The sequence below is a fragment of the Oncorhynchus mykiss genome, chromosome 6, assembly GCF_057628025.1.
Source record: "Oncorhynchus mykiss isolate SJ-2025 chromosome 6, ASM5762802v1, whole genome shotgun sequence".
Taxonomy (NCBI): domain Eukaryota; kingdom Metazoa; phylum Chordata; class Actinopteri; order Salmoniformes; family Salmonidae; genus Oncorhynchus; species Oncorhynchus mykiss.
The window spans coordinates 53,817,940-53,843,796 of NC_143027.1; the positions used below are offsets into that span (position 1 = coordinate 53,817,940).

Consider the following 25,857-nt stretch of genomic DNA (forward strand, 5'->3'; position numbering starts at 1 on the left):
CGACCTAGGTTGGGCAAAACTAAACATGGCAGTGTTCGCCTTAGCAATCTCATAAAGATAAAGACCTCCTCCATTCCTGCCATTATTGAAAGAGATTGTGATACCTCACATCTCAAAATAGGGCTACTTAATGTTAGATCCCTTATTTCAAAGGCAGTTATAGTCACTGAACTAATCACTGATCATAATCTTGATGTGATTGGCCTGACTGAAACATGGCTTAAGCATGATGAATTTACTGTGTTAAATGAGGCCTCACCTCCTGGTTACACTAGTGGCCATATCCCCTGCGCATCCCGCAAAGGCGGGGGTCTTGCTAACATTTACGATAGCAAATTTCAATTTTAAAAAATGACGTTTTCGTCTTTTGAGCTTCTAGTCATGAAATCTATGCAGCCTACTCAATCACTTTTTATAGCTACTGTTTACAGGCCTCCTGGGCCATATACAGCGTTCCTCATTGAGTTCCCTGAATTCCTATCGGACTTTGTAGTCATAGCAGATAATATTCTAATCTTTGGTAACTTTAATATTCACATGGAAAAGTCCACAGACCCACTCCAAAAGGCTTTCGGAGCCATCAACGACTCAGTGGGTTTTGTCCAACATGTCTCTGGACCTACTCACTGTCACAGTCATACTCTGGACCTAGTTTTGTCCCATGGAATAAATGTTGTGGATCTTAATGTTTTTCCTCATAATCCTGGTCTATCGGACCACCATTTTATTACGTTTGCAATTGCAACAAATAATCTGCTCTGACCCCAACCAAGGAGCATCAAAAGCCGTGCTATAAATTCACAGACAACACAAAGATTCCTTGATGCCCTTCCAGACTCCCTCTGCCTACCCAAGGACGTCAGAGGACCAAAATCAGTTAACCACCTAACTGAGGAACTCAATTTAACTTTGCGCAATACCCTAGTTGCAATTGCACTCGTAAAAACTAAAAATATTTCTCATAAGAAACAAGCTCCCTGGTATACAGAAAATACCCGAGCTCTGAAGCAAGCTTCCAGAAAATTGGAACGGAAATGGCATTACACCAAACTGGAAGTCTTCCGACTAGCTTGGAAAGACAGTACCGTGCAGTATCGAAGAGCCCTCACTGCTGCTCGATCATCCTATTTTTCCAACTTAATTGAGGAAAATAAGAACAATCCGAAATGTATTTTGATACTGTCACAAAGCTAAGTAAAAAGCAGCATTCCCCAAGTGAGGATGGCTTTCACTTCAGCAGTAATAAATTCATGAACTTCTTTGAGGAAAATATCATGATTATTAGAAAGCAAATTACAGACTCCTTTTTAAATCTGCGTATTGCTTCAAAGCTCAGTTGTCCTGAGTCTGCACAACTCTGCCAGGACCTAGGATCAAGAGAGACACTCAAGTGTTTTAGTACTATATCTCTTGACACAATGATGAAAATAATCATGGCCTCTAAACCTTCAAGCTGCATACTGGACCCTATTCCAACTAAACTACTGAAAGAGCTACTTCCTGTGCTTGGTCCTCCTGTGTTGAACATTATAAATGACTCTCTATCCAACGGATGTGTACCAAACTCACTAAAAGTGACAGTAATAAAGCCTCTCTTGAAAAAGCCAAACCTTGACCCAGAAAATATAAAAAACTATCGGCCTATATCGAATCTTCCATTCCTCTCAAAAATTTTAGAAAATGATGTTTCGCAGCAACTCACTGCCTTACTGAAGACAAACAATGTATATGAAATGCTTCAGTCTGGTTTTAGACCCCATCATAGCACTGAGACTGCACTTGTGAAGGTGGTAAATGGCCTTTTAATGGCATCAGACCAAGGCTCTGCATCTGTCCTCGTGCTCCTAGATCTTAGTGCTGCTTTTGATTCCATCGATCACCACATTCTTTTGGAGTGATTGGAAACCCAAATTGGTCTACACGGACAAGTTCTGGCCTGGTTTAGATCTTATCTGTCGGAAAGATCTCAGTTTGTCTCTGCGAATGGTTTGTCCTCTGACAAATCAACTGGAAATGTCGGTGTTCCTCAAGGTTCCGTTTTAGGACCACTATTGTTTTCACTATATATTTTACCTCCTGGGGATGTCATTCGAAAACATAATGTTAACTTTCACTGCTATGCGGATGACACACAGCTGTACATTTCAATGAAACATGGTGAAGCCCCAAAATTGAAGTCTGTATTTCAGACATAAGGAAGTGGATGGCTGCAAACGTTCTACTTTTAAACTCGTTCTAGGTCCCAAGAAACAAAGAGATCTTCTGTTGAATCTGACAATTAATCTTAATGGTTGTACAGCCGTCTCAAATAAAACTGTGAAGGACCTTGGCGTTACTCTGGACCCTGATCTCTCTTTTGACGAACATATCAAGATTGTTTCAAGGACAGCTTTTTTCCATCTACGTAACATTGCAAAAATCAGAAACTTTCTGACCAAAAATGATGCAGAAAAATGAATCCATGCTTTTGTTACTTCTAAGTTAGACTACTGCAATGCTCTACTTTCCGGCTACCCGGATAAAGCACTAAATAAACTTCAGTTAGTGCTAAATACAGCTGCTAGAATCCTGACTAGAACCCAAAAAATTGATCATATTACTCTAGTGCTAGCCTCCCTACACTGGCTTCCTGTTATGGCAAGGGCTGATTTCAAGGTTTTACTGCTAACCTACAAAGCATTACATGGGCTTGCTCCTACCTATGTCTCTGATTTGGTCCTGCCGTACATACCTACACGTACGCTACGGTCACAAGACGCAGGCCTCCTAATTGTCCCTAGAATTTCTATGCAAACAGCTGGAGGCAGGGCTTTCTCCTATAGAGCTCCATTTTTATGGAATGGTCTGCCTACCCATGTGAGAGACGCAAACTCGGTCTCAACCTTTAGGTCTTTACTGAAGACTCATCTCTTCAGTGGGTCATATGATTGAGTGTAGTCTGGCCCAGGAGTGTGAAGGTGAATGGAAAGGCTCTGGAGCAACGACCTGCCCTTGCTGTCTCTACCTGGCCGGTTCCCCTCTATCCACTGGGATTCTCTGCCTCTAACCTTATTACAGGGGCTGAGTCACTGGCTCACTGGTGCTCTTTCATGTCGTCCTTAGGAGGGGTGCGTCACTTGAGTGGGTTGAATCACTGATGTGATCTTTGTGGGCTATACTCGGCCTTGTCTCAGGATGGTAAGTTGGTGGTTGAAGATATCCCTCTAGTGGTGTGGGGGATGTGCTTTGGCAAAGTGGGTGGGGTTATATCCTTCCTGTTTGGCCCTGTCCGGGGGTATCATCGGATGGGGCCACAGTGTCTCCTGACCCCTCCTGTCTCAGCCTCCAGTATTTATGCTGCAGTAGTTTATGTGTCGGGGGGCTAAGGTCAGTTTGTTATATCTGGAGTACTTCTCCTGTCTTATCCAGTGTCCTGTGTGAATTTAAGTATGCTCTTTCTCTCTTTCTTTCTCTCTCTCGGAGGACCTGAGCCCTACGACCATGCCTCAGGACTACCTGGCATGAGGACTCCGTGCTGTCCCCAGTCCACCTGGCCGTGCTGCTGCTCCAGTTGCTACTGTTCAGCACCTGAGGTGCAGACTTGCTGCACCCTCGACAACTACTGTGATTATTATTATTTGACCATGCTGGTCATTTATGAACATTTGAACATCTTGGCCATGTTCTGTTATAAAAATCTCCACCCGGCACAGCCAGAAGAGGACTGGTCACCCCTCATAGCCTGGTTCCTCTCTAGGTTTCTTGCTAGGTTTTGGCCTTTCTAGGGAGTTTTTCCTAGCCACCGTGCTTCTACACCTGCATTGCTTGCTGTTTGGGGTTTTAGGCTGGGTTTCTGTACAGCACTTTGAGATATCAGCTGATGTACGAAGGGCTATATAAATACATTTGATTTGATTTATTAAAGTTATTCAAGAATTATTTCATTTACCCAAGATTATCATAAGACATGAACAAAATGTATCAGTGATTAGTATTTCCCTTAAACTTTCTGAAGAGGCAACACTGGAATGCCCCTGTCTTTGTGTGCGTTTATCTAACACTTTGTGTAGCCATTAGTGATGATGCTAATAATGATAACCGTCTTCTGGGTAGATGGAAAGGCTTTCCCAAAAACCTTCTCAATTAAATGTGAACTACAAAGTAGCCTATGCCTACCTGGCAGAGTGATATCATGACTATTTGTATCAATCCAGTGGTGATTTGTTTAGCAAACTCTGCAATCATGTGTGCTACAGAAACACTGCTAACCAAACAAGGCTCTTGCTTTGCACACATGTAGCTACACCCAAAAATAAAATGTTCTCAGAATTATTACAGCCCTAAAAAGTGGTTGCCTGATGTGGTTTAAGCATTCTTGTGGATAAAAAAAAAATCTAATTTTGTTGTTTTTCTATGAATGATTTTGAGAGCGAAAATCTGACAAAACGGGAAAAACTGAAACCTTGACAAACAAAACAGAGAAAATGTAATTTGGGGGAAAAAAATAAACAGAATTAGACAAAACATTTTTTTACAGATTTTATAGGGCCCTACAAACACACACATTGAGGCTTGATTACCATGGTATCCAGGCCGAGGGTCAGCAGCATGAGGAAGAAGATGATGGCCCAGAACGGAGAGAGTGGGAGTCTGGTCAGAGCCTCTGGGTACACCACGAACGCTATGCCTGGACCTGCGAGTGTTAAAGCAGATTGATGATCAGAGACAAAAGTGCCAGTAAATACTGAACAAAAGCAACTATCTACTCTGACTTGGGTTGTGTGCATATCGAAACAGTACTATTACACTTCAGAATTGTCCAAGCCACTCTCTATCTCTGGTCATACACTATCTGATCCTACCAGACCTAGGTTTCAAATAATTTCAAATACTTTATGTGTATTTTGATTTTTCAAGCATTTGAACCCAGGTCTGGATGCTTCATGAACCCTATATGAATGTGTAATTTACCTTCATCAGCCACCTTCTCAATGGGCACCTTCAGTTCGTGGGCCATGAATCCAATGACGGAAAAGATGACGAACCCAGCGAATATACTGGTGGCACTGTTAACTATACACACTATGATGGTGTCCCTAAACAAGAGAAGAGAGAGACAAGAAAGGGATGTAAATGTTACAGGGCTGTAACACTTACAGTATTTGAGAACTTAGAACTCCATTTTTGGAGTATTATCACACTCAAGTGAGTGGCTATATGTTGGTAATTGTTATAATGTGTCAAAATGTCAAAACATTATAATAACATAACCTAAGGATGTTCTAAGTGTTACACAGGAGTTGGTTTTGTTAAAATAATGTCTTCTTTTACATATCTATCGACCATCGTCATGTGTGATATTGAATAAATGTATGAACAAATAAATGAATTATCTTCTGTGCAGTCTTATCCAAATGCATAACATTTGTGGAGTGGTTCAACAGTTCCCTCTAGTGAGAAAACTATGGCCTCATACCAAGGGAGAGAGTATACTGTGCCAGTCTCTGCTTGTAGCAGTTTTACTTCTTGTTTATATGTTGTGATATTGTCACGGTACTCAGTATCACAACACTCAAATGATCATGGCAAGAAACAAAACATGAAACAGACAGATTTTCATGATGACAATTGTATGTTGGAAATAAACAAACAGCTAGCAACGTGCATGCCCCGCCCACCTCAGGATTCCCCCTTTTCCAGCCATTATTTCCCTTTTTTTGTGAGGTGTAAATTCACCTGTCACAGAATTGTTGCTGGATAGATTCATTTAAAACGAAAATCAATGTACACTACCGTTTAAAAGTTTGGGTTCACTTAGAAATGTCCTGTCCAATAAAATAATATCAAATTGATCAGAAATACATAATGTTGTAAATTACATTTTAGCTGGAAACGGGCAGATTTTTTATGGAATATCTATATAGGCGTACAGAGGCCCATTATCAGCAACCATCACTCCTGTGGTCCAATGGCACATTGAGTTAGCTAATCCAAGTTTAGCATTTTAAAAGGCTAATTGATCATTAGAAAACCCTTTTGCAATCATGTTAGCACAGCTGGAAAATGTTGTTCTGATTAAAGAAACAATAAAACTGGCCTTTAGACTAGTTGAGTATCTGGAGCATCAGCATTTGTGGGTTCGATTACAGGCTCAAAATGGCCAGAAACAAATACCTTTCTTCTGAAACTTGTCAGTCTATTCTTGTTCTGAGAAATTAACAACTCTTTATTAATAAATCCTTTATATCAAATTTCAGCCAAACTGACCAGCCGAGTCGCCTGCATGCCCGACCCCCACCAGTTTAGTCAATAGCTCAACTCTCTCCCAACACAAGTTCCTTCCCAGTTCCCACCTTACATTTTTTTGGAAACAAAAAAACCCCACACACACAAAAAAAACACATACACCTCAAATATAAATGAACACACAGAAACAGCAAATCCTCCATATAATTAATCTCATAGGCCTAATAGTACTGTAGAGCTCTTTTTACTTGCACACAATATAGCTAGGTTGCCCCGTCCTGTCCCTAGGGGTCTACCACACTGCAGCTCCCCAACCCAACACAGCTTCGGGATTGCATGGCGCCGGAGGAGATGGCTGCCATTTTACCGGCTCCTAACCAACTTTGCTATTTAGTTTTTTCAAATTTTTCGTAACTAATTTTGTACATAACGTTGCTGCTACCATCTCTTATGACCGAAAATAGATTCTGGACACCAGAACAGCAATTACTCACCTCAAACTGGACAAAGATTTTTTTCTTTAATGAGTCCAATGCAAAGAATATACTGCTTCCCGGAGACTCTCATCCCCATCATTCGCGTAAAGAAAAGACGAAAATACAGCGGGCGGCGGTATGGGTGCCTTGTGAGAATTTGTCAGAGAGTGAGTAAACTACCATTACCCTCTGTATTATTGGCCAACGTCCAATCATTGGAAAACAAACTGGACGATCTACGATTAGAAATCTCCTATCAACGGGACCTTAACAACGGTAATATCTTATGTTTCACCAAGACTTGGCTGAACGACGACACAGATTATAAAGAGTTGGCTAGCGTCTCCTTTTTTTCGGCAGGACTGTCACGCTCGTCGAAATGATTGGAACAAGCGTGCGTAGAGTTCCACATATTTTAAATAACCAAACAAAACAAATATGTACAAACGAAACTTGAAGCTACTGGTGTGCACACAGGCAACTAACTGTAGAAGAGATCCCACAAAACACCAATGGGGAAAATGACTACCTAAATATGATCCCGAATCAGAGACAACGATAAACAGCTGTCTCTGATTGGGAACCATACAGTGGGGAGAACAAGTATTTGATACACTGCCGATTTTGCACGTTTTCCTACTTACAAGCATGTAGAGCTCTGTAATTTTTTTATCATAGGTACACTTCAACTGTGAGAGACGGAATCTAAAAATCCAGAAAATCACATTGTATGATTTTTAAGTAATACATTTGCATTTTATTGCATGACATAAGTATTTGATCACCTACCAACCAGTAAGAATTCCAGCTCTCACAGACCTGTTAGTTTTTCTTTAAGAAGCCCTCTTGTTCTCCACTTATTACCTGTATTAACTGCACCTGTTTGAACTCGTTACCTGTATAAAAGACACCTGTCCACACACTCAATCAAACAAACTCCAACCTCCCCACAATGGCCAAGACAAGAGAGCTGTGTAAGGATATCAGGGATAAAATTGTAGACCTGCACAAGGCTGGGATGGGCTACAGGACAATAGGCAAGCAGCTTGGTGAGAAGGCAACAACTGTTGGCGCAATTATTAGAAAATGGAAGAAGTTCAAGATGATGGTCAATCACCCTCAGTCTGGGGCTCCATGCAAGATCTCACCTTGTGAGGCATCAATGATCATGAGGAAGGTGAGGGATCAGCCCAGAACTACACGGCAGGACCTGGTCAATGACCTGAAGAGAGCTGGGACCACAGTCTCAAAGAAAACTATTAGTAACACACTACGCCGTCATGGATTAAAATCCTGCAGCGCACGCAAGGTCCCCCTGCTCAAGCCAGCGCATGTCCAGGCCTGTCTGAAGTTTGCCAATGACCATCTGGATGATCCATAGGAGGAATGGGAGAAGGTCATGTGGTCTGATGAGACAAAAATAGAGCTTTTTGGTCTAAACTCCACTCGCCGTGTTTGGAGGAAGAAGAATGATGAGTACAACCCCAAGAACACCATCCCAACCGTGAAGCATGGAGGTGGAAACATCATTCTTTGGGGATGCTTTTCTGCAAAGGGGACAGGACGACTGCACCGTATTGAGGGGAGGATGGATGGGGCCATGTATCACGGGATCTTGGCCAACAACCTCCTTCCCTCAGTAAGAGCACTGAAGATGGGTCGTGGCTGGGTCTTCCAGCATGACAACGACCCAAAACACACAGCCAGGGCAACTAAGGAGTGGCTCCGTAAGAAGCATCTCAAGGTCCTGGAGTGGTCTAGCCAGTCTCCAGACCTGAACCCAATAGAAAATCTTTGGAGGGAGCTGAAAGTCCGTATTGCCCAGCGACAGCCCCAAAACCTGAAAGATCTGGAGAAGGTCTGTATGGAGGAGTGGGCCAAAATCCCTGCTGCAGTGTGTGCAAAGCTGGTCAAGAACTACAGGAAATGTATGATCTCTGTAATTGCAAACAAAGGTTGCTGTACCAAATATTAAGTTCTGCTTTTCTGACGTATCAAGTACTTATGTCATGCAATAAAATGCAAATTAATTACTTAAAAATCATCTAGATCTAGAGCGTAGAGCTGGCACAACCCGTCCTGACTGGATGAACACTCAAGTGTGGTGCGCTGGCACAGGATGCACTGGGCTGTGAAGGCGCACTGGCGAAACAGTGCATAGAACCGGTGCAGGATATCCTGGTCCGAGGAGGCGCACTGGAGACCAGGAGCGCTGAGCCAGCACAACCCGTCCTGGCTGGATGCTCATTTTCGCACGGCAAGTGTGGAGAGCTGGCACCGAGCGCACCGGGCTGTGAATGCGCACTGGATACACAGTGTGTATCACCGCATAACATGGTGCCTGAACGGTCACACGCTCCTCAAAGCGAGTGCGGGGAGTTGGCTCTGGTCTGGAAACTGGCACGGCCAACCACCCCGTGTGCCACCCAAAAAAACATATTTGGGGCTGCCTCTCGTGCTTGCGTCTTGGTTGCGAACCCCGGAATCGTTGTTGATCCTCCTTCGCTGCCTCCGTCTGCTTCCCAGGCAGGCTTTCATGCCTCTCCAATACTTCCTCCCAAGTCCACGCTATTCTTTCCTCAACCCCCTCTATAGATCAGGATGCCATCTCCCCCCGAGCATGCTGCTTGGTCCGTTGTTGGTTGGATCTTCTGTCACGCTCGTCGAAATGATTGGACCAAGGTGCAGCGTGCGTAGAGTTCCACATATTTGAATTAACCGAAACTCACCAAACAAAACAAACAAGTACAAACGAAACGTGAAGCTACTGGTGTGCACACAGGCAACTAATTGTAGACAAAATCCCACAAAACATAATGGGGAAAATGGCTACCTAAATATGATCCCCAATCAGAGACAACGATAAACAGCTGTCTCTGATTGGGAACCATACCTGGCCAACATAAATCATTAATCACCTAGATTACCCACCCTAGTCACTATCACGCCCCAACCAACACAGAGAATAAACAGCTCTCTATGGTCAGGGCGTGACAAGGACAGAGCAGCTACGTCTGGTAAGACGTGGGCGGGGATGTGTCTATTTGTCAATAACTGCTGGTGCGCGATGTCTAATATTAAATAAGTCTCGAGGTATTGTTCACCTGAGATAGTGTGGTCTACAGCTACCATTAGGTATTCTATCTAAAAAGAGAGTATATCTATATTATTCGTAGCCGTCAATTTACCACCACAAACCGATGCTGGCACTAAGACCAGCTTTATAAGGCCATAAGCAAACAAGAAAATGCTCATTCAGAAGCGGCGCGCCTAGTGGCCGGAGACTTTAATGCAGGCAAACTTAAATCCATTTTACTTCTCTTCTACCAGCCTGTCACATGCGCAACCAGTGAAAAAAAAACTCTAGACCACCTTTATTCCACACACAGAGACGCATACAAAGCTCAATACAGAAGAGGTCAGATGACGCGGATGCTATGCTACAGGACTGTTTTGCTTGCACAGACTAGAATATGTTCCGGGATTCATCCAATGGCATTGAGGAGTATACCACCTCAGTCACCAGCTTCATCAATAAGTGCATCGACAACGTCGTCCCCACAGTGACCGTACGTACATTTCCCAACCAGAAGCAATGGATTACAGGCAACATCTGTACAGAGTTAAAGGCTAGAGCTTCCGCTTTCAAGGAGCTGGACACTAATCCGGATGCTTATAAAAAATCCTGCTATGCCCTCAGACGAACCATCAAACAGGCAAAGTGTCAATTCAGGACTAAGATTAAATCCTACTACACCGGCTCTGACACTAGTCGGATGTGGCAGGGCTTGAAAACTATTACGGACTACAAAGGGAAACCCAGCCGCAAGTTGCCCAGTGACGCGAGCCTACCAGATGAGCTAAATGCCTTTTATGCTCGCTTTGAGGCAAGAAACACTGAAGCATGCATGAGAGCACCAGCTGTTCCGAACGACTGTGTCATCGCTCTCTCCATAGCCAATGTGAGCAAGACCTTTAAACAGGTCAACATTCACAAACCCATGGGGCCAGACAGATTACCAGGATGTGTACTCAAAGCATGTGCGGACCAACTGGCAAGTGTCTTCACTGACATTTTCAACCTCTACCTGGCCGAGTCTGTAGTACCAACATGTTTCAAACAGACCACCATAGTCCCTGTGCCCAAGATAGCGAAGGTAACCTACCTAAGTGATTACTGCCTGTAGCACTCATGTTGGTAGTCATGAAGTGCTTTTCAAGGCTAGTCATGGCTCACATCAACACCATCACGCCAGAAACCCTAGACCCAATCCAATTCGCAAACCACCCCAACAAATCCACAGATATCTCAATCTCAACCACACAGCCCTTTCCCACCTGGACAAAAGGAACACCTATGTAAGAATGCTGTTTATTGACTACAGCTCAGAGTTCAACACCATAGTGCCCTCAAAGCTCATCACTAAGCTAAGGACCCTGGGACTAAACACCTCCCATTGCAACTGTATCCTGGACTTCCTGACGGCCGCCCCCAGGTGGTAAGGGTAGGCAACAATACAACAGAGGTAAGCCTGATCACCGACAATGATGAGACAGCCTATAGGTAGGAGGTCAGAGACCTGGCAGTGTGGTGCCAGGACATCAACCTCTCTCTCAATGCGAGCAAGACCCCCATTAACAGGCCCCCATTAACATCGACAGGACTGAATTGGAGCGGGTTGAAAGTTTCAAGTTCCTTGGTGTACACATCACCAACAAACTATTATGGTCCAAACACACCAAGACAGTTGTGAAGAGGGCAGGACAACACATTTTCACCTCAGGAGAGATTTGGCATGGGTCCCCAGATCCTATTAAAAGTTATACAGCTGCACCATCAAGAGCATCCTGATTGGTTGCATTACCACTTGGTATGGTAACTGCTCAGCATCTGACCGGAAGGGTCTACAAAGGGTAGTGTGTACGACCCAGTACATCACTGGGGCCAAGTTTACTGATATCCAGGACCTATATACTAGGCGGTGTCAGACGAAGGCCCAAAAAATTGTCAAAGACCAGTCACCCAAGTCATAGACTGTTCTCTCTGCTACCGCACGGCAAGCGTTACCGGAGCGCCAAGTCTAGGGCCAAAAGGCTCCTTAACAGCTTCTACCCCCAAGCCATAAGACTGCTGAACAACTAAACTAATCAAATGGCCACCCGGACTATTTACATTGAACCCCCCCCCCCCCCCCTCTCCCCACACACACACACACACACATTGACTCGGTACAGGTAACCCCTGTATATAGCCTGTTTATTGTGATGTACAGTTATTGTGTTACCTTGTGATTGATTAGATTTTTTAAACTTTAGTTTATTTAGTCAATATTTGATTAACTCTATTTCTTGAACTGCATTGTTGATTAAGGACTTGTAAAGTAACCATTTCACGGTAAGGTCTACTACACCTGTTCTATTCAGCGCATGTGACAAATAAAATGTGATTTAGTGAAATATTCATTATTGGTTCCGGGTGTGTTAGGCTACGGCCAGAGTGACAACCCACATGATGGCAGACCCCCAGGGCCAGGACTGAACAGCCCAGCAGCTAGGGATTGCCTAAATAGATTTTTCCCCTGACATGGGTATGTTTTCAGTACATACTCCTTTTGTCCTACTGTATTCCATATAAGGCATCCAGACCTTATGAAAGTTGCCAAGTATATACCTTTAATCTGGTAAAAAAAATATATATGCTAGTGATACATAACTTGACATTGTGGGAGGATAACCAACCTTCCAATTAATGGCTATATATTTCTTAACCGCTACAAATGCTTGGTTACACAGTTATTTCACTCTCCAGTATAAAGAATTACCTTGGTGTACATTTATACACTATTTTATCCAAGAATAGAATCAATGGTTCAATAATTGAAATGACCATTATTCCCAGATCCCAGACTATAGCTTTAAACTTAATCTGCTGTCCTGTAGTTTACGTTTATTGCGGCACGGTCTGCGGGAGCGGGCGGTCAAACAGATTTAGGGATGAAAATATTGTATTTTTGTTGTCCCACAGATTATTTGGAAACGGTCTGTTTTGTATGTGTTAGCCTACCTATTGTATTAAAACCACATATTTTTCTAATTATTTACACAGAATTCGCTGCTTCAACCTCAGTAGCCTCCCTCTCATAGTTGAGCGTGAGAGTTCAAGTGCGCCTAGTATGTGTGGCCTCATTGAAATAGAGTAGGCTGCCCACATGGGCGGAGAATCACGTGAGAGTTCACTTAAATATGAAATTAACTGAAACATGATTCAACTGTAGTTTACTACAGTGTCTGTAAATAAATATTGAGAATGGAAAGAAGTGGAGGGTGCTCAACCAACGTGAGTCGAAGTGCAATCAAAAAATGTCATCTTCGTTGAAAAAGAAAAGGCACAACGTGCACATAGGTCAGTCTACTACGGAGAGCCAGCGTTGCGCATTTTCATTGAGTATTGATTACCCATTTATTTGTCTCTGCCAGCAAATCGTCCTCCTAAAAGGTAGGTTATACCCTATAAACCTATGCAAAACGTAGCAAGTGTCGCTGTCATCATTCTTGCTGCTTCAAGTTCAGTAGCCATACGCGATCAGGTGCGTGTGTGGTGTCAATTAAATAGAGTAGGCTATAGCCTATCCATGGACCGGACAAGCACGGGGCAGTTATCTTTCCAGGAAAGTGTACTTCCTAAATAGGCCTATGGTTAGGCTATAGTTTACTACATTGCCTAGAAAGGCCTAAATATTGATCACCCATATTTAGCAGTCTGAAAATCTTTCCACTCCTTAAAGGTAGGCTATAAAAATAGCTCAAGAGAAAGTGAATTTTTCTCCAACTCTGCTCTCTTCAAACTACATCTATCATATTGGCTGATATACCCCAGTAATACAGATAGCCTAATATAATGGGCCATGTGAGAATCTCTGGTAATTTAACCTATTTCCTTCATTTATTTTTACGCATTTGATATTGCCTGTAGGACGCAAAATTGCTGGGATCATGGCCGGAAAGTTAGCTGTGTCACATAAGCCTAAAATAACATTGCGGGACTGCAGTTGGGTTTGGGACCAGTTCTTGCGGTAGCGGGTGGGAGTCGGACAGAAAGCCAGCAGTGCAGTATGAAAAGCTGAGGGTGCAGGCAGGAGTGGGAGGAAGACCTCTACTGTGCACCATGACAGTGAAGCCTGTAATGTTAGAGCTGTTTATTACTGTGTCAGTGTTGAAAGTAGGGAATTAGCTAGGGAAACTGACAGATCAATATTGTGACATTACCAATCTGACTAATAAAAACTCAAGCACTGAAAAAAGGTGACAATAGCAATCTTCAATTGTTTGGCTGATTGTTTGATTCAGGTCTAGTGTGATTGCGGCAAAAAATAATAGTTAACAGTTTGCCAACTTTTGGCCAGCTCTCTCTCTCTCTCTCTAGCGGTACATCAACTGGCAAAAGCTAGCCAAGTTCATTTACTTCTGTTGAAACGTGAAAAAACAAAGGCTATAAAACATGTCCATACAAACAACACCCGTTAGGCAGTAATAACAGCCTGGCTGTGGTAGCTACTAGCTAACACAGCTAATTCATTCACCTCAGTCGAGAGGGGCTGAAACATTAGCTAACATTACAGTCAGTTACAATACTAGCTCAGTACTGTGGATAAACACTAGTTTTAAAAAAATAATGTTAAGTTAAACAGCAGTTACCTTGCCAGCTACATCAGGCAACTAAAGAGTAGTCAGTTTCTGCTCTGATTGCTTTTACAACATGGTGAAAGAGCACACCCCATGCTGGTCCAGCCACCCTTCCAGAAGCTTTCACACAGCCTGTCTGTCCTAAATCCAGCCTACCTGACACTCTGAGGTGTCCGCATGGTACTAAAGCGCACAGATGCCGCTTTTGTTTCACATCTAAATGATAAAACTGAGGGGAGACAAAAATGCAATTTCAGAATGTAGGGGAGACATGACCCCCCCCCCCCCCCCCCCCCAGTGAAAGTTGCGCCCCTGGAAGTTTCTATGTAATGCATCTCAATAGGTATTGCTTTTACACAATGTAGAAACCTAATATTACACAAATGACTGTAATTTCAATTTCCGTTTTTTGTATCAACATTTTAGCTTTTATAATAAAAAAACATCTTTACAGAGTTAAATATTACTTTCTAGAGCACAACGTGTGCTTCAAAAGTAGCTAGAATTCCTATAGGCCCAATAACCTATAGCTAAATACATATATGTACACAATACCAGTCAATAGTTTGGACACACCTACTCATTCAAGGGTTTTTCTTTATTTTTACTATTTTCTACATTGTAGAATAATAGTGAAGACATCAAAACTATGAAATAACACATGAAATCATGTCGTAACCAAAAGAGTAAAAAAAATTAAATATATTTGAGATTTTTCAAAGTAGCCACTCTTTGCCTTGAAGACAGCTTTGCATACTCTTGGCATTCTCTCAAGCAGCTTCATGAGGTAGTCTCCTGGAATACATTTACATTAACAGGTGTGCCTTGTTAAAAGTTAATTTGTGGAATTCCTTTCCCCCTTAATGTGTTTGAGCCAATCAGTTCTGTTGTGACAAGGTAGAAGTGGTAAACAGAAGATAGCCCTATTTGGTAAAAGATGAAGTCCATATTATGGCAAGAACAGCCCAAATAAGCAAAGAGAAACAACAGTCCATCATTACTTTAAGACATGAAGGTCAGTCAATCTGGAAAATGTCAAGAACTTTGAACATTTCTCCAAGTGCAGTCGCAAAAACCATCAAGCGCTTCGATGAAACTGGCTCTCATGAAGACCGCCACAGGAAAGGAAGACCCAGAGTTACCGCTGCTGCAGAGAATAATTTCATTAAGAGTTAACTGCACTTTTTATTGCAGCCCAAATTAATGTGTCACAGAGCACAAGTCACAGACACATCTCAACATCAACTGTTTAGAGAATACTGTGTGATAGTCATAGTCAATTTGCTGCAAAGAAACCACTACCAAAGGACACCAATGATAAGAAGAGACTTGCTTGGGTCAAGAAACACGGGCAATAGACATTAGACCGGTGGAAATCTGTCCTTTGGTCTGATGAGTCCAAATTTGAGAGTTTTGTTTCCAACCGCCGTGTCTTTGTGAGACGTAGAATAGGTGAATGGATGATCTCTGCATGTGTGGTTTCCATCGTGAAGCATGGAGGAGAAGGTGTGATGGTGTGGGGGTGCTTTGCTGGTGACACTGTCAGTGATTTATTTAGAATTCAAGGCACACTTAACCAGCATGGCTACCACAGCATTCTGCAGCGATACGCCATCCAATCTGGTTTGCGAATAGTGGGACAATCATTTGTTTTTCAACAGGACAATGACCCTCCAGTCTGTGTAAGGGCTATTTGACCAAGAAGGAGAGTGATGGAGTGCTGCATCAGATGACCTGGCCAACCCAACCTGGCCAACCCAATTGAGATGGTTTGGGATGAATTGGACCGCAGAGAGAAGGAAAAGCAGTCATCAAGTGCTCAGCATATGTGGGAACTCCTTCAAGACTGTTGGAAAATAATTCCTCAAGAAGCTGGTTGAGAGAATGCCAAGAGTGTGCAAAGCTGTCATTAAGGCAAAGGGTGGCTACTTTGAAGAATCTAAAATATAACATATATTTTGATTACATATGTGTTATTTCATAGTTTTGATGTCTCCAGTATTATTCTACAATGTAGAAAATAGTAAAAATAAAGAAAAACACTTGAATGAGTAGGTGTATCCAAACTTTTGACTGGTACTGTATGGTATATATTTATACATTATATATATATATATATATTATCATTGTGATGTAATTATATAATGGTTTATGTGCTGTCAACATTTGATAGATTTTCAAAATCCAAAAAGTGTTGAGTATCTTACTCCATTTTACAGCTGTTACATTCATCAGAACTGTATTTTTGACCTTTTATACATTTTGACGACCCTTGCTAAAATAACCGTATGTTGTCATAGAGTCACGTGTTTACTTTCAAAGCTACATAACACAGTATGCTACATAAAGCAGGTTACTGTGATGACAACAATTTTTAGTCTGCGTCGCGTTTTATTTTTGCCATGGAAAATGTAACAGTGTGAATATCGTGATACAACTTCTTATTTACCCGTATGTAATGGATTGGTAACCTCACTCCTCAGTTTGAAATGTCTCTACCCGTGCCATCGAGTTGCTAGCTTTACGGTGGCGCAGCTGGCTAAGATGTTGTCAAGAGGGCAGTCACGTGTGATTGCGAGACAGAGGATTCGGGCGGTCATATATGGAAGGAAGCAAAGCTGTTAAGCAGCACAGTGAGAAGTGCTTACCTGTAGCAGTTGTTGTGGAACTTGTTGTAAGAAGACAGTGTGATGAGGCCTCCCCAGGCTGCTGACAGAGAGAAGAAAATCTGGGTGGCAGCATCCTTCCAAACCTAGAGTAACACACACACATTCACAATCACTTTTAGAGACAGAGGGATGGGTGGAGAAATGTGTGTGTCAGTCTATTTGTGTGCCTGCGCGCACTTACAGTTGAAGTCGGAAGTTTACATACACTTAGGTTGGAGTCATTAAAACTTGTTTTTAAACCACTACACAAATTTCTTGTTAACGAACTATAGTTTTGGCAAGTCGGTTAGGACATCTACTTTGTGCATAACACAATACATTTTTCCAACAATTGTTTACAGACAGATTATTTAACTTATAATTCACTGTATCACAAATCCAGTGGGTCAGAAGTTGACTGTGCCTTTAAACAGGTAGGAAAATTTCAGAAATTATGTTATGGCTTTAGAAGCTTCTGATAGGCTAATTGACATAATTTGAGTCAATTGGAGGTGTACCTGTGGATGTATTTCAAGGCCTACCTTCAAACTCAGTGCCTCTTTGCTTGACATCATGGGAAAATCAAAAGAAATCAGCCAAGACCTCAGAAGAAAATTGTAGACCTCCACAAGTCTGGTTCATCCTTGGGAGCAATTTCCAAACGCCTGAAGGTACCACGTTCATCTGTACAAACAATAGTACGCAAGTATAAACACCATGGGACCACGCAGCCGTCAAACCGCTCAGGAAGGAGACGCATTCTGTCCCCTAGAGATGAACGCACTTTGGTGCGAAAAGTGCAAATCAATCTCAGAACAACAGCAAAGGACCATGTGAAGATGCTGGAGGAAACTGGTACAAAAGTATCTATATCCACAGTAAAACAAGTCCTATATCGACATAACCTGAAAGGCCGCTCAGCAAGGAAGAAGCCACTGCTCCAAAACCGCCATAAAAAAGTCAGACTACAGTTTGCAACTGCACATGGGGGCAAAGAGCATACTTTTTGGAGAGATGTCCTGTGGTCTGATAAAACAAAAATAGAACTGTTTGGTCATAATGACCATTGTTATGTTTGGAGGAAAAAGGGGGAGGCTTGCAAGCTGAAGAACACCATCCCAAACGTGAAGCACTGGGGTGGCAGCCTCATGTTGTGGGGGTGCTTTGCTGCAGGAGGGACTGGTGGACTTCACAAAATAGATGGCATCGTGAGGATGGAAAATTATGTGGATGTATTGAAGCAAGATCTCAAGACATCAGCCAAGAAGTTAAAGCTTGGCCGCAAATGGGTCTTCCAAATGGACAATGACCCCAAGCATATTTCCAAAGTTGTGGCAAAATGGCTTTTGGACAACAAAGTCAAGGTATTGGAGTGGCCATCACAAGCCCTGACCTCAATCCTACAGAAAATGTGTGGGCAGAACTGAAAAAGTATGTGCGAACAAGGAGGCCTACAAACCTGACAGTTACACCAGCTCTGTCAGGAGGAATGGGCTAAAATTCACCCAACTTATTGAGGGAAGCTTTGGGAGTCTTCCCAAAACATTTGACCTAAGTTAAACAATTTAATGGCAATGCTACCAAATACTAATTGAGTGTATGTAAACTTCTGACCCACTGGGAATGTGATGAAAGAAATAAAAGCTGAAATAAATAATTCTCTCTACTATTTATGACATTTCACATTCTTAAAATAAAGTGGTGATCCCAACTGACCTAAGACCGGGCATTTTTAGGATTTTTCTATGATTAAATGTCAGGAATTGTGAAAAACTGAGTTTAAATGTATTTGGGTAAGGTGTATGTAAACTTCCGACTTCAACTGTACATGTGTGTATGTATACCTTAGCATCGTTGAGTTTCTCCCACTTGGGTGTGATGAAGTAGAGGATGCCGTCACCAGCCCCTGGGAGGGTCACTCCTCTGAACAACAGAATGACCAGAACCACATAGGGGAACGTAGCTGTGAAATACACCACCTCAGAGAGGGGAGAGGAAGAACAAAACGAAGAGAGTTATCAGGTTTTGTTTTGTGATAAGTGCACTGATTCAACACTTTTAGTTCAAGAACAAACTTTATTTTATGGTTCTGGGATTTTACAGGGGGAAATTATTCAAATTCAAAGGAGGTACCACATGAGTAGAGAGTGAGAGATTTCTCTTACTTTCCCTGATGACTTGATTCCTTTGGCCAGGGAGAGGTAGACTATCAACCAGGCCAGCAACAGGCAGCCTGCGAGGGGCCAGCGGATGTCTCCAGGGTACTCTATCCCTTTGGAGATGTGCAAGACATTGTACCTATGGGACACACACACACACACACAAAGGGAGAGCCAGAGAGAAAGAGCCAAAGAGAGAGAGAGTCAAAGAGAGAGAGAGCCAGAGAGAGAGAGACAGAGTGAGAGAGAGAGAGAGAGAGAGCCAGAGAGAGAGAGAGACAGAGTGAGAGAGAGAGAGAGAGAGAGAGACATCGAGAAAGCCAGAGGGAAATATAAAACAGTTATTTCAGATCTGACATGTATTATTCCTTCATATCAATCAATAGCGGGAAACAATTGTGTCTATATAGCCCAATAACTGTGCCCTAATTATGTTAGAAAGGAAACCAACATTTACAGTATAGTATGAGAAATCACAAGTATCCTCAGCCAGCAGGCCAACTTCAAACATAGAACCTCTGTAACTCTGATGCAAGTTATTATTTTTATTACATTTTTTTAACTATATTTTCATGTAATACTTTTTTTAGCTGTTTGAGAGGAGAGCTTGCAAGTATGCATTTAATTATACTGTGTACACTACACTGTATCCTGTGCATATGACAAATAAACTTTGATTTGACTTACTTGAAGTACTCCTCGCTGGGGCTGACGTAAGTTTTGTTATCCGGAAAGGTCATGTTAACCAGTTTGGTCAGGTTTCCAATGGCTTGAGCCGACAGACAGAACGAGCTGTTCTTTACAGAGGTGATGTTTTTATCATGGAGGATACACGTCTCTGTCACAACCAGAAACCAACACATGTCAACCAGGATAGACAGACAGACAGACTTACATAGCCTGTATCGAATCAGATTTAAAAAAATACATCTCAACAGGAACAGACAGACTTCTTTACAATCTGGTTTAAAAACTATCAACTTTCAGTTTTCTCAGGTGGTGGGTATAATGTAGAATAGATCCTTGCCCAGCACACTGGTTCATACACCAAAAACAGTGATCTCTGCCATGCTTTACATATTACTGTTCTTTACATACTGTACTTGATACCCATTACAAGAAATGTCCTCTATTCTCAGATGAAAGCCATTCATCCACTGTATGGGTGAAGCAAGTTTTTTTTTTAAATGTGTAATGGTTATTTTTCTTTTAACAGAACTTTAAATACAAATTGTGCTTATTATGAAATAACCTTTTTCTCAATATTTTTTAAGATTATATCAAATGTAGCCTAGACTTAGAATACACATAGAAACGTTCAGCATGTTTGACAAGAGTAGATCTAGTTTCGCTTTGTATGATGATCATACGTTTGTTGTATTACCAATGAAAGCTACGGGTTGACACAGCATCAATTCTATTCAACGATACAGAGAGAGACCAGGGAGACGACAGTTACTGTAACTCTTACTATGACCACGAGAGGGCAGTCTGGCGCGCACTGCGGCACTGCAGCAACTCCACTACTTGTAAATGTGTCAAGCAAGCAACTTTAGTGCTGAATTCACTGAAATGCAACAGACAAAAATTGCATTTTCTTAATCAAATTTCGTTTTTTTCCCCCCATGCATCTGGGAGAAAATTATCCGGTCATACTGCGAGCCTTTCTTTTATCAATGTATCTTCTTTTTTAAAAAAATTAATTGTAACCCAATGTAACCTAAAATCAATTACTCATAATTGCACAATTGCAAAAACGAATTTGTCTACTGAGCCTACACCGTAATCTTTAAAATACACCTTTTGTATAACTGCTTTTTGCTCATTATATAGATTAGATTAGAATAAAGAATTTTAACATCACACATTTGTAGCCTACACAGTTGAAAAAAGAACTTGAGACCCACAGAATAAATATAAAAATCAATACAATAAACCTAGTAAGCAAAAGTAGCACTTTGGATGTATATGAAACTAGAAAACAATGCTTCCAATAACCCGCCACTCTACACTATAGGGCAGGTTACAGGCAAGAGTCCTTAGCTAAGGGGTGCGTTGCGCATTGCGCAATGGTGAGGGGGTGCTTAGGTGTATGTGTGTGTGCGCATGCATGAGAGTGTGTGTGCGTTCTGGCGCATTGTGGTCTTACCTAAGAGAAGCATGTCTTTGTCCTTACAGTCCAACGTGTTCCACTCGTTCTTACAGTTAGCCCATGGCAGTGAGCCCTTCAACGAAGCGAACAGGTAGTACAGTGTCCAGCACATAATAATGTTATAGTATATGGCTATCAAGACAGATATTATCAACATGGCAATCCCGCAACCTAAAATAAATAAATGAGACGAAATATGTAAATTACTCTTAAGCAGGCAGAGGAGCGTGATCAAAAGTAATTATATCATAATAAGTCGTTTTAATTTTTTCCTGAAGTTAGTGTATGTTACTAGTTTTAAATACGTTACTTTATGAGTTTGGATCGCAGCCTGTATATGCGCAGTTTACCTTGCAGAGCCGGGATGGCTTTCCACACGGACACGGGGCCCTGGCTGGCAAACTGACCCAGGGAAACCTCCAATAAAAAGATAGGGATCCCGGCGAGGCACAACATTATAAGGTAGGGGATCAAAAAAGCACCTATATACACAGGGAAACGGGGAAGCATTTCAAAGTAGCGCACAGGTACAAGTGAAAAGAGATTACTCAAACTTGGCTCACATGATTTTAAAAGAAGGCTATAACAGACTAATTCGACTGCTTTTCTCATGGAATTAAAGAGATTATGCATGGCAGGTAATAATGAAATACATGTGACATATCTAAATGGGTTATACTTATTTGCTTCCCTTACATGTAGCTTAATTAGTTGTATAAGGTAGCTAGAATATAATAAAGCGTAGTGTAGACCAAACTAAATTGAAATAAAGATAGGCCTAATAATAATTAAAAAATATATAAATAATATTTTGTTTACCGAAGTGATTATCAAGCATAAAGCCTAAATAATTTAACTAAAATCCACGAAAAAGAGTAGGCTCTTAGACGCTGAAAAATAATGCTAGCTAGACGCTTTCTATAACTGTTTGGAAAACGTGTCTTAATAAAAAGTCGCCATTTCATTTAGAGAAGAAAAGGCAGTCAAAAAGTTGAGTGAAAAATTTTTGTTTTTTTCCGACACTAATTTAAACTCCAATGATATAGCCTAGCAAGTGAATGAATTAAAGTGATGTATTTTCGTTTGATAATGTTGAAATACATTAAGCATACTGGTGTTCACACAATGGCAAAACAACAATAGAAATCATCCAGGATAAAAACACAATTAAGTCGACTTACTCCCATTTTGTTCCTCGAATTTAATTACATCGTCAATTTCGTTCATATCAATTATGCGTGATGTCAAACATATACATCTATCATTGTGGAGCAATGGAATATCCAATTAAAATAACATTGATCAGTTTTGGAATCAGTGTTATTTATTTTCCGCATTTAGGTGCTTTTGCATTTACAACTTTAGTGACATTTGCAGTGCGGGTACATTCTCAACTCAACACTCTCCTTACCTCCACCATTTTGGAAGGCAAGGTATGGAAACCTCCACACGTTTCCCAGTCCCACCGCATAGCCAACCATGGACAGGATGAAATCCAATTTATTAGTCCAGTTTCCCCTGGCCTTATTCTCATCTCCACTCTCGTCCTCGTCTTCCTCCTGGGGAAATCAGTGGATTTTAGTGCTAGGTTTCATGTACAGTAAGTAACCATATAGGACTTACATTTAGTATAGCCAATCATTAAAACGTCTCAGATCCCAAACCTCCTGCCTTACTGGGCGAAGGATTCGTTTCTTTATTCGATCTATCAAATTAGCCACAAGTATAGGCTATTTGCAACAGTCAGAACATACGAATACAACCCGCTTCAAAACACATAATCATCTCGGGAACAACACTCTTTGATTGATGTGAGCATTTTAAAACATGACAGGACAAATTCATATGAATATTCATAAATACAGATAATTCCAATTTCCTTATTTCTGATTCCCCGCCAATACGGGTAGAGGGAGAAAGGAGCAAGCTTATCAATGGAACACTGTCAGGCTGGCGCGCGGAGGAAGAGGAGAATGAGAGGAGTGGAGAGAGAAGAGGAGAGTGGCGAGGAATGCCCTCGCGGGGATTGTAACAATGGGCAGAATCCGCAGCCTTATGTAACCCATTACCAAGCGCTGTCATGGGTTTACCGAGACCAATCCCGAGAGAGCATGATGCGGGGTTTCTATCCCTCTTTCTATCCATACCTGACACACGGAGCAGCGTAGTGCGGGGGATATACCATTACTGTAGGCTGATACACAAACAACCATCTTACAGTAGGCCTATTCCTTTATCTCACTGCAGTGGGAAGATTCCGTCCATTCAGCACTTTCACGACGCCGTTTTAGACCAACTTTTGTTGACAGAATTTAATCAAATAGGTAGCCTACTCTAGCCAAATGCAGAGGGTCAGAACATCGAAATAGATAGCCTACCTTTTCCGTTCTATATTTTGATCATTTGCCATAATAACTGGGAATTCTTCGCAACTATTATATTGGTGAATTCTAACCCTGATTCATAGACAATTGTAACCTCTGGTCACTGCATCTGGCCACTGCAAATGGAAACTCACTTGAATAGGCTATATAGCTCACATTCTCTCAAATCATCCCTCAGCAGCAGTCTCCAGTGCCGGACTATCTCAGAAGGAGTCCCATGGGACCGTAATTACAACTTCTCCTCAGCCGCAATATGTCACCCCCACCTCGGTTTCCTTATCCGTGAAAGACCTGATAACACCACAGCCAATCCCCTATCCTAATAGGCAATACAGGTTGCATGTCAGATAGATCACCACTCACTCCAAACCACGGTTCGTCTTGTAGTCCACCCTACCCCCTAAGCTCTCCTGACCCCGGTTGTTTGGACGATGCTCCCCGTATCGAAACAATTCGTTTGAGCCCACTTACCCCCATCACCGCGCCGGGCTGAACAGACGTGTTGCCATCTGCGCCCAGAATGATGGTGGTCTGGCTCATGGTGGTCCAGTTGCCCGATGCATTGTTTTGATCCCCGGTGACCCTAAGCGGGTCCCCGTACTGGACAGGGATATCCCGGGCAGCCGAGAGAGCAGCCACGGATCCAGGCACCGGCAGAGCGGCGTTTTTAAACGTCCCATAGACTTTGACTTCTCCCGGTTCTCCTGGTTTATTTTCCGTGGGACAGAAAGTTTTGCTCTCGTTGGATTGTGCTGGCTGAGGGGCCGGGTATGCTGCGGACGTTTGGTTAAAGGCATTATCCGGTTTGTTTGCTGAAACTCCCTCCGGCTGTTGCAACGGGTTACAACCGGTAGGAGCATTGGCCGGCTGTTTGGCCATCTCTCTCTGCTCGGAGAAATCCTGCAACATGTCATTTACAGATGAAGCTCATCACACAAGACAAGGGGTTAAAAAATCATATAAAAGGCTATACAAACAGAAACACTTTAAGATGCATTTGCCAGCTCAGTGTTAGCACTAATAGGCTATGAATTGAGAATTCGATTATTTTAGCGCTATTATTTCCAAATAAAAAATATGGGCTAATCACCTACAATAAAAATGCAGCAGCGCTGGGTGTTTCTGCAGTATTTTAAAAGCCCTTTGTTGCATGTTTTGGCTCCGCAGCTCTGGGCTTCAGATCACGGTCTGCGGGGGTTTGCCTCTCCTGTTCGCTGTTACTGCGAGATTCTTTAATTTTACGCCCCATTTCCCCCATGTCATTCAGCTCCACACAGCCACTGATTTTTATGGGCAATAGACAAGCTGCCGGGCTCTTGACAGCTCCCCTCTCCCTGGCAGGCATGTATGATCACCGGCATCAGGCTACATCTCTGAGAGGACCCGGGCGTGCAGAAATACAAATTACTATCTCCGCATATATATCCTAACCAAGAGGAAACAAAGCAATGTAAGAGAGCGCGGGATTTCTAAACACAAACATGCTACATTTAGGTTGAAGTAAAAAAAAAAAAAAAAAAAAAAGGGGGAAAAAGAGATCATATCTGCGTCTTTTGTCTACCACCTTGCATATAGTCTATATCTGATTTCGTTTTTCTTAAAATGAAAACAAATACATTCAATAGAAATAGCCCGACTTAAATGGAAAAGATCGAACGAAACAAGTGTTTTTTTGATTGAACTGAATGCATCTTTTGCTCAGAGATTGCCATGTGAATGCGAGTTGTGAAAAGTTTCTGTGTGTGGAGCAGCGCTATGCAGCTCGATTTCGGTACCATGGACAGCGCACAACTCGGCTGCTGAGTTATTATCCATTATCCAGCATGCAGTTTGAATAAATGAAAATATTTCCACAAAACGAAGTAAGGCTGCTTCAACCATTTAGATAAATAAGATAACTTGTATGACAAATGTAATGTAGAATAAAGAAAATAAACAAAGTATGTAGCATACTCACCATTTGTGAAGAGGCTTAAGACGTGCTGAAGCTGAAAGGCTGAAAAACAGCTGTAAAGAGAACTGGAAGATGTAGGAGTGGATTTGGCTGTGCTTAGTGCAAAGCTTTCTATACCCCAGTGGGAAATATTGGGTTTGCGTCAGTGCGGAGCAAGGTGCCCTTCGCTTGACATT

At 42.1% G+C, this 25,857-nt stretch overlaps 1 protein-coding gene across 1 annotated transcript in view; it reads right to left on the minus strand.

Moving 5' to 3' along the window:
* The window catches only part of LOC110526924 (sodium- and chloride-dependent glycine transporter 2-like), a 61,088-nt gene extending 35,837 nt beyond the window's left edge, over window positions 1-25,251 (minus strand). The window contains exons 1-9 of the mRNA XM_090238188.1: window positions 22,755-25,251; window positions 21,694-21,825; window positions 21,341-21,514; window positions 19,879-20,029; window positions 19,198-19,330; window positions 18,877-19,011; window positions 17,033-17,136; window positions 4,951-5,075; window positions 4,560-4,672 (exon numbers count right to left, since the gene is read on the minus strand). Coding sequence (XP_090094314.1) covers window positions 4,560-4,672; window positions 4,951-5,075; window positions 17,033-17,136; window positions 18,877-19,011; window positions 19,198-19,330; window positions 19,879-20,029; window positions 21,341-21,514; window positions 21,694-21,825; window positions 22,755-22,824 — 1,137 coding nt within the window. The 5' untranslated portion in view covers window positions 22,825-25,251. The remainder of the gene's footprint in view (window positions 1-4,559; window positions 4,673-4,950; window positions 5,076-17,032; window positions 17,137-18,876; window positions 19,012-19,197; window positions 19,331-19,878; window positions 20,030-21,340; window positions 21,515-21,693; window positions 21,826-22,754) is intronic.
* Between the last annotated feature and the right edge of the window lie 606 nt (window positions 25,252-25,857).